Raw genomic sequence first — 12370 nt, forward strand, 5'->3', positions numbered from 1 at the left:
TCACTAATCGGTGTCAAATTCACAACCATAATGATATTGTTACTTGCTCTTTGAAGCTGTATAAAGAATTCGTGAATAGTGTTTTTCAGTGCTCTTCCATTTTTTTTCTTTTTTTCACCTGTTAAGAGCTCTCTCATTTGAGGTTTCCTTATTAATGGAACTGAGCAAACTTGGTTATATATATATATATATATATTCAGCTGCTACAGAAAGATGCTAGCAAGCGCTTAGGCAGTGGAGCCCGAGGGAGTGAAGAAATCAAGAGCCACAAATGGTTCAAGCCAATCAACTGGAGGAAACTGGAGGCTCGGGAAATCCAACCAAGTTTTCGACCCGAAGTCGCTGGGAAACAGTGTGTTGCCAACTTTGAGAAGCACTGGACTGACATGCCACTCGTAGATTCTCCAGTTGCTAGTCCAGTTGGAGGTGGAAACTTCACCGGCTTTTCTTACGTGAGGCCTGCAGCCTCTTTTCTTAGGAGGGAGGGCTCTCTCTTCTAGTGATGCCCTTTATTTGCCCCCAAGATCAAGTTATATGGGGAATTGTTTCCCCCTTTTTTCCCAATTTATGTGTAACCGTTATCATAGGCTTGAAACCTGTACTCATTTTCTAAAAGATGCCAAGTCTCAACTGTTTTTCTTCGAATGTCTATGGACTGCTTCGTGCCAGTTGCTTGGCTACTTTATGTTGGTAAACACATTTGCATATGAGTGCTACTTTTTCTTTTTTCTTCCCCTCCGTTTTCGGCTAAGTAAAGGAGTAATGTATCAATCTCACTATCTATACATGTTTCTTTTGGTTGATTTTGGAACTTTGAGCTTCGTATGGATTCATAAGAAGTGATCTCTCTCTCTAACACCATATTTATCTCTCTTTTAATTAAAGTAATATTTGTTTGAAATTATTAATCAAGAAAAAAAGCCAATTTAAGTATCTTACAAAGTTTCTACGATTAAGTTGGATTAATTTTTTTTCTGGGGTAAATTCCATTTTTAGTTTCAAATTATAATCAAATCGTATTGTGGCGCTTGAGCTCTAAAACATATTAGAAAGAGAACCCGAACTAAAGTTGTTCTAAGTTGCTCCTTTTTACCATGTGACTACGAAAATCAATAGATAAAAGTACAGTTTGTTTTTTTTTCCCCCTAATAGTCGTGTTCTAACATGTTAGCCGACAAAATTAACATCTATTAATGCGTATATGGTCCTCGAGTGAATTTTTGGTCGAGATTTTAAAATTCAAATAGATGATAAAGACTAAATTGAAAAAGTTTTATTCCGAGACCCTTTAAAAGTCATGCGAAATAGAAAAAGTGTTGCTTTCATATTAGCAAAAGCCAGGGACTGTTTATTGGGTGAATTAGAGGAATGTTACTTCCCGAGGGTTATAGTTCAAATATACTTGGCCCTGTAATTTAAAAAAAAAAAAAAAAAGAACACACAAAAGAAAGGAAAAAAAAAAAAAAAAAAACCATTAATGGATAAAGCCCAAGACACGCGGAAGAAGGCCAGCCTCTACTGAGGCTTCTTTCTACTTTGGTTTCTCGGGAAACACAAAAACTCACCAACGTAAGCCACACAACTTGTAGTTATATGTCCAACCAGACCAGCCATGGCTTGTCAATGCCTGCCATCCCCAAGCGCAAGCACACTCAAACACAATCCCAAACTCCCATACACATCCCCTCTAAGCAGCCTCAACAGTCTCCGTTTCCTCTCAAACACAAACCGTTTCACAACATCCTTAACCTGCAACGCATTCCTTGGCGGCGACATTATTATTCCTGAAAACTTGGAAGAAATCCCAGTACTTTTCCGTTCTGGGTTTGTGCAGTTTGAGAGAATAACAGAGGATTTGTCGGACACCCAGAAGTGGGGTTTCCTTGTTTTTGCTGGTTTGATATGGATATACTTGACTGCAAGGCCCGGTGTTCTTGTGGGTGCCATTGATGCTTACCTTTTGGCTCCTCTCCAGCTGGGTTTGGATAGCTTGATTGGAAGGAGAAGCTTGAAAAGGACTGATTTTGTGATCGGGGATAAGTTGGGTGAGGGCTCTTTTGGTGTGGTGTATTCTGGTGCAGTTGTTCCAAAGAATGTGGTTGTGGAAGAGCCTAGAGGGAAAGCCAAAACGAAAAAGTTGGATCAGAGGTTCAAGCAGAAGGTCATTCTCAAAAAGGTAAACTGGAAAGTCAATGGATATATATATATATATATATGTATGTATGTATGTATATTCAGTTTTCAGTGTTATGTGCTTCTCCTGGTTCCAATTTTCATTATCATCACTATTACAGTTTTTGCAATTTTGTCCCTTATTATATCAGGAGTGATTTGGTTGAGGTTGCTTTATCATTGTTGTGTTTATGTGATCTTGATTTAATTCGGCTTTTCGCGTTTTTTGTTCCCTGAACTCTGAATCCGCAAGTTGCCCTGAACTTTTAGTTGTCGCATATTATGCAGAGTGCTCCAACATCAATTTATGATGTTAAAAATTAAAAGGAATGCCCTCATGCACATGACATGATGTTCTTTGATTGTCATCCAAATATAAGTCTCTTTCTTTAAACAAGCTCACATTTTTAGTACAAATTTAAAAGCTGTTATCGATTTAGAGAAACTTTGCAACACTTTGTCAAATTCAGGTGATAATTTGTTTAAATTAAAAGTTTAGGGAGTAACTTGTTAATCTTGAAAGCTTCAGGGACAAATGTGCTAAATACTTCTTTTTTGGCTCAAAATGTCACATTGAACGGTAAACTTCTTGCACTATGGTTCCTTGTATTTTCTTATCTGGTGGTGGCTTCTGATCCATGTCCTATCCATCAAAAAGGCTGTATTTCTTCCGCTGCGAACATGTGTAACGAATCGAATGAGCGTCTTCAGATAATATAGAGATCTTAGTCTTCCAGTTTTTCACATCCAAGAGGAATCTTACTCTTTCATAGTTATGCTATGATGTAGCAGTTTGAAAGTATTATTTGTTTTCTATACGTGTGTTTCTTATTTGATGAGATTGTGCAGGTCAAAGTTGGGGTCCTAGGGGCAGAAGAATGTGCTGATTATGAAGAGTGGTTTAATTATAGGCTTTCAAGAGCAGCTCCTGAAACATGTGCCGAGTTCCTTGGTAGTTTTGTTGCTGACAAAACCAACACACAGTTTACAAAGGGTGGAAAATGGCTTGTTTGGAAATTTGAGGTATTTTTTTCCCCCATTTCAGAACCTAGTATTTGAGGATTTATGCATACTTTTGTGGCCTTTGTAGCATGTTGGTTTTAAGTTTTACATTTATATCACAACTTCTCCATAATAACTACATGCATATTTTGTGGAAAGTTGTAAGATTCTAAAATTTTACGAAATATGTCCTCAAGACTAAATGAAAAACTGCCTGTACGTTTCAGGGAGATCGAAGTCTTGCGGATTACATGAAGGACAGGAACTTTCCATTTAACTTGGAGTCTGTCATGTTTGGGCAAGTCTTGCGAGGAGTGGACTCTGTAAAGCGGACTGCATTGATCATCAAGCAAATTATGCGCCAGATTATTACTTCGCTAAAGAAAATCCACGACACGGGCATTGTTCATCGGGATGTAAAGCCTGCCAATTTAGTGGTGACAAAACGGGGACAGATCAAGCTCATAGATTTTGGTGCTGCAACAGACCTAAGGATAGGAAAGAACTATGTACCAAACCGTGGCCTGCTCGATCCTGACTATTGTCCGCCCGAGTTATATGTCATGCCCGAGGAAACACCAAGTCCTCCTCCGGAGCCAATTGCTGCACTCCTTTCTCCAATCCTTTGGCAGGTATTGCAGTCTGCATATTTATGCAATAAAAGAAAGAAGTCACTTTTCTGCTCCGTTTGATTCAGCATTTAAGGGCTTTTTGCTCTATTGGTCCAGCTTGTTAAGAAGCGATAGTTTGGTCCTGAACTAGTCCCTCACCTTAATTTTTTTGGCTGGTTGTCCCTGAGATTGACGACGTTCTTTGAAAATTTAATGGAGGCAGTTGTGTGTCAATCCTGTAAAAACAATATTTCACAAAAAACAGTCACACCAATTTAAAAATGTTTTAATTATTAAGCATTTTCCTGGGCATTGAAGATAAATTTTTGCTCTTTTTTTTTCTTTTCTTTTCTTTTTTTTTTTTTTTTGTGTGTAAAATTTCAAGTATCTTGTAATGGACACCTTTGTCAAATTTTATAAGTTCACACCAGTCATAATGGTCAGGGGCCAAAACTGACAAACAAACAAAGTTCATGACTTAATTAGCCTAAAAAAGGGTATACGATAAAACTGTCATAGTGCTAATAATTCAGGGACGAACAGTGCCAAATACTTGGTATATAATGAGTGTCGATAACTTCAGTGATTGAACTTGCAAAGATACCTTTTTGCACGTGTTCGGATCATACGTTGATTAGGTTACTAGGAGTTTTGACCTTATTGTGGCTCTTTCTTTATGTATCAGCATTGATTTCCTCTTCTAATGCACACACAATTACTGTTGCAGCTGAATAGTCCTGATCTGTTTGATATGTACTCTGCTGGGATTGTACTCTTACAAATGGCAATACCAACTCTAAGGTCTGCAGCAGGCTTAAAGAATTTCAACTCCGAGCTAAAAGCGTTTAAATATGACTTGAACAAATGGAGGGAATTTAGTCGGAGATTGCCCGACTTGACGATTCTTGATCTCGATTCAGGTAGGGGGTGGGATCTCGCAACAAAGCTAATTTCGGAGAGAGGTTCCCTTAGAAGAGGACGTTTATCAGCTGGTGCTGCTTTGAGGCATCCTTATTTCTTGTTGGGTGGTGACCAGGCAGCTGTAGTTCTTTCAAAGTTCAGCTTTACCAGAGATTAAACTTCTCAGTGATGCAACTACATATAATATTACCCCTTTTTTTTTCCAATTCTTTAATAATCTTAAATTTCATATGTGATTTTCAACACATTGAGTAATGGTGATATACTTCTTAAGCCTTTGATGGGGAAATTTGAATCAACACTTCTAGTGCTAATTGGTTAGTCATCCATGGATGTTGGATGAAAATTTCCTATTGGGTTCTTTTTGGGCCTCACTTGTGTACTTGGTCAACCAATTTTGTTATCAAGAAATCTCTAATTGATGACCCAAGAATGATGTGTTTTGTAACTTCTCATGCTTTATGTTACAACATTCCAAACAAAGCCTTGATCTATTTTATAAAGCTCCAGTGCAATCATCATCTGTTGAATGTTGTGTCCGAGTCAATTTCAATTTTGGCTGCTTGGGAATCCCATATGGGGGCTCTATTTTTTTCATTTTTCTTGGACCAAGGGTTGTTCTTTCCTGGCCTTTGATTAGTGTTAGTCCCACTGAGGAGCGATGCGGAGACCACATAAATCACCTGTGCATATGAGTTTCATATTATTTTGACTTTGACGGTAACTTCAATTTTTTTTTTTTAAACTGACGTGAGTTATCATTTTGTATTGATAAGTGTTTAAGAGATTGTCTCATTAATTAATAATAAAAGATTGCATCTACTAATAAAAAATAACAAGTTAGTACCAGATTGCATCTACTAATAAAAAATAACAAGTTAGTACCGCACTAAGTTGGTACAAAATGTTGGAATTAGAGTTGGTCTACTAGTGTTGGCCATCTCTGCTAAACTCAAGCTCGTATCTATCTATTCTCTTGAAATCACTCTGTTGCTCAACTTTTTGACGCAGACACGTAAAAGTGGACCTGGTAAATAACTTTCTATATAGTAAAAGGAGTACTTATTCTTTCTGTTTCTCATATTTGTATAGCCATGATTCTCGTACTAACTTTTGTAATTGAGATTATCGCTTCATATGTGTTCTCAGCATCATGTCTTGTAACCCATTTTTACTAACAGTTGTTGCTACACAAGGTGCCATGCATGTCACTAAGGATACGTTTGGTTCATGGATTAGAATCATTTGATTATAACCATTTTCGATTTACGTGTATTTTTTATGAGAGAAAACACTGTAGTGAGCCATAAATTATGATTCAAATCATGGTTTGAATCCTTCAACCAAACACCCCCTAAACCATCGGCATTGAGCACTTTTCTTGCTTCTTTAAGAAAAATGGAAATTGCAAAACTTTTCCTGTCATGGATATATGGGACAATCACATCAGGTTGCAAATTAACCTAAATCTTCTGTTTGAGTTGATTCTAGATAGGCGCTTTCGGCTTTTGTACAAAGTTTCTAGGTATAATTGTATTTGGTAAGATAAGAATTAATTAGGGTTTATTACACCTTAACATATAGAAATGAGAGGTATAACAATGACGTTAAAATTGTGTAGAATTAATCTTTAAATGTCATGTTACACCTATAACTTCTACATGTTAATCTGGACGAGAAAAATAGATACCCAAATAAGGGAGAGGAGTGCAAAAGCCTTCAGGTTGAAAATGGCAAGGTTCATTGTTATCCTTGAAATGACATTTGGGTTACGTTAGGGTACGAATCCGATCCCAACCCAAATAACTGACAATTGATACAAAATTTACTCGACTCATTAAATTTTTTAATTGAAAATATACAAAAATAATATGAAATAACTTTTAAAAAATTTAATTTGAATGAAATTGAAATATATGGTTAGTGAACTATAAATAAATATATTAAGTAAATTAACACTCAAATTGTTTACACTAATTATAACAATACCAATCTAAGTAACATTTTCCTAAAAGGTAACATATACATAAACTGAAAACCAACACGATTAAGTGGGTCGATATGAATACGATATAAATTGTCACTTGGTTCGGTTGTAACAGAGATTGTTCACATCTGCAAATATCTTCATACATCATTCCTCAAATTTTTTTTTTTTCAAAATTTAAGCCATTAACAAGCATTTTTGCACATAGAAACAGATACAAACTGGTATAATAAGAACTTCTCCAACCAACTTGAAACTTGATCTCTTATATTTACTTCTCATAAATCATCATGGTGAAGAGTCTCAAGAGCATGCTTCTTCCTGCAACCCCAACGGCATTTCCAATCACACCTAGAGTTGAAGATGGCAAGTCTCTGGGAGTGAAGGGATATGATCTTTGACGTCGAAGGAGATTGCGAAAGCACAATGGCATAGCCGTCGTCCATGTAGTCCGTCCCCTGAGGGAAGAGTTGCCACAAAAGGCTTCCGCCCCCAGCCCCTCCTTTACTTGTAGAGTTCAAAATAACGTTATACACCGTCGTGATAAGGGTGTCGCGGAACGTTGAGTTGTAACCGGGGTCTTTTGTAGATACTCCGAATTCGGAAAACACAACCGGCATTCCAAGATATTTCTCAGCATCCTCTATGTGAGCTTCCGTCCATGATTTGGTGAATTGGAGATGGACATCAGAGATTGATTGAGAAATCCTTCATGACATGAATTTTTAGCTTGGTCAGAAGTTGTCATGAAACAATGACCAATGATTATATACTAGTAGATAAATTCCTAAATTGTCAGAACTTTTCATGGCCAAGAGAGTATGTAGTACATATAATATATCAACTCAGAGGAAGCATTAAATTATTGAAGAACTCAGTGATGGGGTATGGGAAAATAAAAATTACTGATAAGATAAATTTTAAATCGTCAAATCACATTAGAATCATATCAGATTAAGAAAAATAGGACAGTTTAAAACAATTTGGTGAAAATCTAAACAGTTTAAAATTATGTTTAGAGGTAGTTTTTTTTTTTTTTTCCAACCCGCCGAAGAATTCTCCTAAACGATTTGTGAAGTTGAATAGAAAATTTGGCGAACACCTACCAAGAGTCTGCATAGATGTGAACCGAAGCAAAATCAACTCCAAGAACCTGGTGGTTTCTTATAAAATCAGTGCCAACTTGTTGAGCATATGTGTTTGGATTGAATTGAACTTTATTAGGTGTTGAGGGACCATAAAATCCTTCTAATCCAATCTCCACCAAGTGCTTTGGATCAATACTCTTCACATACACTGCAATTTCTTCTATCCAGGCCTAGAAGATTACCATTTCTAGAGTTTAGTGGACAGAAATAGAATTTTATTTCTTGAGAGAATTCATAGGAATATCACATGTATTTGAAATGTTTTTCCTGTTATATGAAACATGATTGCACGTATACTCATCGTTCGTTCAAGAAAGCAAACCTGAAGCACATTGCCGGAGGGATCTGAGGTGCATCGAGGCTCATTCATCAGTTCCCAAGCGAAAATCGTGGGGTCATCCTTGTAAGTTACATTTGTAAGTGTATTCACCCTATTTAGCACTGTCTGCATAGTCAAACATCATTCAATAAATAAATACTTAGTAGACTACACAGGAACAAAAAACAGAACGCATTTTACAAACTTAATTCACATAGCAGAAACTCAAATGATCATATCGCAATCGCTAATAAGGCGTGTTAGTCATGTTTTATTCCAAGTTAAACAATCACAAGATAGCTATAGATAGTAACAATTTTAAGAACTTGCCTTAACATGGGCCCTGTAGTAACTTCTGAGAGTCGGGTGGGAAAAGAATTCATCGTCCGATGTCAAATTCAGGCCAGCGGCTTTTCCCCATTTAACATATTGTGGTTTACCTCCATATGCATCCCAGTTGTTAACTAGTGAAAGTATGAGCCTGATCTTGTATTTCCTTGCTTCACTTACCACAAAATCTAGAGCCTGAAACTCCAAACGATTTGAACTAGCTCCTATGAATTTACTCTTAGAAGTAATAATCAATATAGCACTAGCCAAATCTAAAGTACAGAAAAGGGTAACAATAAACTTCCCAAAAAAACAAAAAAAAAACAGTAGAGAAGCATTTTTCTTTGTACAGCAGGGTGATAAGGGTACATAGTTTTTAGGTTGATCAACCAGAGAAACAAAAACAATAGTAAACATCTTTGGATGATGAAACACCAAAAACCGAAAATGTGACTAAGAAGTTAGAAACAAACGGTTTAGAGTACCTTGAAAACATCTTCATCATAAACTGATGGGGATTTTTGAAGAGCTCGCCACTGGCCGTCGTTGAACCCCCATGTCCTGCAAACGGTTAGGCCTGCAGAAGATGCCTCTTTAAACAGCTCAGAGACTTTCCCTCTTGTGGAATTATCCGCGGCAAATACCATCAACCAGTAAGTGTTGAAACCATTTACATAGAAAGGTTGATCATTGAGGACAAATTGGTTCCCTTTCTTCTGCACCATTTCCCATGATTCAACTTCCCTTATTTCACCAAATTCATCAATCCTAAACAAATGGGAATGAGAAAATTCAGTGCAAAATACATTTCTTATACTAAAAAGTATGAGTAAATGTACACAAGTGATCATATGAAAATCCAAATATAATAAATGTAGATGGTAATAATAAACACTATTGGTTTTTCAACCGATCAAAAATTGCCACAGGACCGGAGCTATCTTAGGTCCAAGGGCGGCAGCTGCCCCCGGGCCTAAGGACTCCTTACAAATTTAGAAATCATTTCACTAGTTTGCCCCATGAAATTTTTTAATTGCAATATCTAAATAATTTTTTTTTAAATTTCTATTGTATTCCAAGTTTTGACGTGTAACTATACTCATACTTCAAATTTAAAATCCTAAATAAACTAAAAATTAACCAATTATTTTTGCGACTCAAACTTTAAAAAGTGAATTGAACTCTACTATTAACTTAGTTAAAAGCAGAAAAATATATACAAATAGATAAATGGGGGTAAAAAAGAGAGAAAGAGTATAAGAAAATATAGCTACATTATAATTTTAGTTCGAAATTTTAATTTAATTCACACTCCTGGAAAAACTTTTTGGCTCAGCCACTAAATTGCATGTTGAACCCTTTATGTGTGTGCTTGTAATATATACAAGCCTGTAGAGCTAACATGTGAGTATGATTAGCTAAAAATTACTGGTAGTGGACGTCACTAAAATTAATATAGTGCCAATTATGTATTATTCCAAGAAAAATATTAATTAATAAATAAATAAAGAACACAAAAAAAAAAAAAAAAACAAAAAAAAAAAAAAAAACATTTATGGGGTTTGTGCTATTGTAGCGTTTTAAAACATTTCTTCTATATGCCTACCCATCACTTGTGCCAGAATATGATGGAAGATCTTCCATTTTTCCCAACAGCTCAGCTCCAGTTCCTGCATATACAAAGCCACTTAACTGATAATTAATCAAAACCAAAGAAATTGCCACCACAAAAAGTTTGTATAACCAATGTTTGCTTTTGTGGGCATCCATATTATTGAACTAGTTATGCAATTCATATATGCATATTTCTCCCGGTGAATATTTATATTGATATTGGGGAAAGAAATTGTGGAGGACAAGAAAAGTGTTGAAGTGGGAAATGAATGTTTTAAACTTTGAAGGGACGAAATTTTTATGTTTTATTTTTGCTTCTTCTCTCTGCCACAATGTCATTTGGGCTTTGAGAGCTTATTCATGGTTATCGAATGAAGGGTAGGAGTAAAGTTGCAACTTCTTTCAATTTCAATGCCACTCCAAGATATGTCAAAAGTGGGTCCCTTAATCTCATCAGTCCTAGATTAATTTTGGGATTAGGAACTAAAATGGGGTGATTGTAGAGCTTTAGATAAGGAAATTACGGAAATGAAAACAAACATGGTATTGCCTTATTGGGCATGTCACGTTGATTTGGTGGGAAATGTTGTGGAAATTGTTATTTGGGTAATCAGTTTTAAGGGTTTTTTTCACATAAATTTGATGTAATTGGTTTTTACTTTTTGTTGTTCAGATGTCTTGTCATCAATAGACTTTTTTTTTTTCCCTGTGACAACTGGTAAAGTAAGAGCAACAAACCTGCGTACGTTCTATCCATAAATAATAAACATCATAAAAAGAAAAGAAAGCTAGAAGAGTTTTTTAACCTGTTTCTGGTCATCAATCAAGAAGAAGATGGTTTGCTTGTGGTGATCCAAGTAGACAAAGGTCCGTTCACTTCGTTGATTCGAATTTGTAATTCGAGTTAAGATGTGATTTTGTGTGAGAACATTTTACTGTAGCAAAAAAAAAATTAGATATGACTGTTTCTGAGAGCTTTTTACTGTAACAAAACTCAAATTCTAAACTCGAATCGGCGAAATGAACGGGGCCAAATTTGGCCAAGAAGAGAGAGAAAAAGAAAGGAGCGTTGGAGGGTAGGAGTTACTTGTGCTGATCATAGAAGAATAAAAGAAGAACAAATAGAGAATTTGAACAAATTTAAATGTCGGTTGAGCTGCAAAAATTTTAAGAGTTTCTCGCCGATTTACTTTACTGATAATCTGAGTTTTTAATTATTAAATTTAATTAAAATTATATTAAATTAAGAAAATATACGCATAATTATTAATATAAATTTAACAATTAAAAAATAAGAGACCATCAATAATTTATTTTGCGCGAATTATGAGAGAGAGAGTCCCAAATTCCAATGGTTTTGGCTTTTGGCATTGGCAGCTTTCGGTTGGTCTTAGCAATTCACTCTAACATGCCACCCGTCCACTACTAAACTTTGTGTTAACAAATAATTTTTGTTGTTTTGTCAAATAATAGTAAGGGATTTTTTTTTAATACGTGAATATGTCGATAAGTCAAGTTTTTTATTTATCAAATTTTTATAAAATATGTGAAAATTAAAAAGTATATAGATTTAACAGTTAAAAAAAATTGATTTACCAATACACTAATCGTACTAAAAAATATCCCTAATAATAATAACAACAATAACAATAACAACCCTTATGTTAAAGTATAAAAATTATTATTGCCATATCTCTTGGCAGTTTCAATTTTTAGGATGGATTGATAAATGAAAAAAACTACATAAACGTGCACAATATTGTATGTAAAAGAATATTGTATATACTATATAGAAGATTGGACAAGTTTCAATTTTTTGGATGAATTGATAAATGAAAAAAAAATGCTCCGTTTATTTATTGATTCGAGTTTAGAATTCGAGTTTTGTTATAGTTAAAAACTCTCAGAAACAGTCACATTTAACTTTTTTACTACAGTAAAAAACTCTCAAATAAAATCACATCTTAACTCGAATTAAAAATTTAAATCAGTGAACTAAACATGCCCAAAAACTATATAAATTGCAGAATGTTATACGAAGAAGAATATTGTACGTAGTAGATTGGACAGTATTCAATACCATCGATGCCTTTATAACATTGCTCAAAATACCAACACTATTACGCCACAATTTTCCAAGTGTCTCTGTGAATTTCAAATCTAGAACATGAGTTAACAAATAATGAACTCACTAATGTATCATCAATGGATCATTTCAAGTTTTTAGAAGCAAAAATACCCTTGACATTTAGCAACCAACCGCTCT

The 12370-nt window shown here is 35.1% G+C and overlaps 3 protein-coding genes across 3 annotated transcripts in view; 2 read left to right on the top strand and 1 right to left on the bottom strand.

The window, feature by feature from the left end:
• The window catches only part of LOC21387728 (serine/threonine-protein kinase AtPK2/AtPK19), a 5303-nt gene extending 4568 nt beyond the window's left edge, over nucleotides 1–735 (top strand). The window contains exon 7 of the mRNA XM_010099719.2: nucleotides 201–735. Coding sequence (XP_010098021.1) covers nucleotides 201–500 — 300 coding nt within the window. The 3' untranslated portion in view covers nucleotides 501–735. The remainder of the gene's footprint in view (nucleotides 1–200) is intronic.
• A 751-nt stretch (nucleotides 736–1486) lies between these two features.
• On the top strand, nucleotides 1487–5186 carry LOC21387729 (serine/threonine-protein kinase STN8, chloroplastic). The gene is made up of 4 exons (XM_010099720.2): nucleotides 1487–2176; nucleotides 3022–3195; nucleotides 3402–3806; nucleotides 4513–5186. The coding sequence occupies exons 1-4, from the start codon at nucleotides 1613–1615 to the stop codon at nucleotides 4861–4863; spliced, it is 1494 nt and encodes a 497-aa protein (XP_010098022.1). The 5' UTR covers nucleotides 1487–1612; the 3' UTR covers nucleotides 4864–5186.
• Nucleotides 5187–6764: 1578 nt separating this feature from the next.
• On the bottom strand, nucleotides 6765–10309 carry LOC21387730 (mannan endo-1,4-beta-mannosidase 6). The gene is made up of 6 exons (XM_024166677.1): nucleotides 10097–10309; nucleotides 8976–9258; nucleotides 8487–8685; nucleotides 8164–8282; nucleotides 7800–8011; nucleotides 6765–7401 (listed from the first exon to the last, which is right to left on the bottom strand). Exons 1-6 carry the CDS (start codon nucleotides 10258–10260, stop codon nucleotides 6972–6974), a joined length of 1407 nt encoding a protein of 468 aa, XP_024022445.1. The 5' UTR covers nucleotides 10261–10309; the 3' UTR covers nucleotides 6765–6971.
• Nucleotides 10310–12370: the final 2061 nt, after the last annotated feature.

This window comes from Morus notabilis, unplaced genomic scaffold, assembly GCF_000414095.1.
Source record: "Morus notabilis unplaced genomic scaffold, ASM41409v2 Scaffold316, whole genome shotgun sequence".
In the NCBI taxonomy this organism is placed as follows: Eukaryota; Viridiplantae; Streptophyta; class Magnoliopsida; order Rosales; family Moraceae; genus Morus; species Morus notabilis.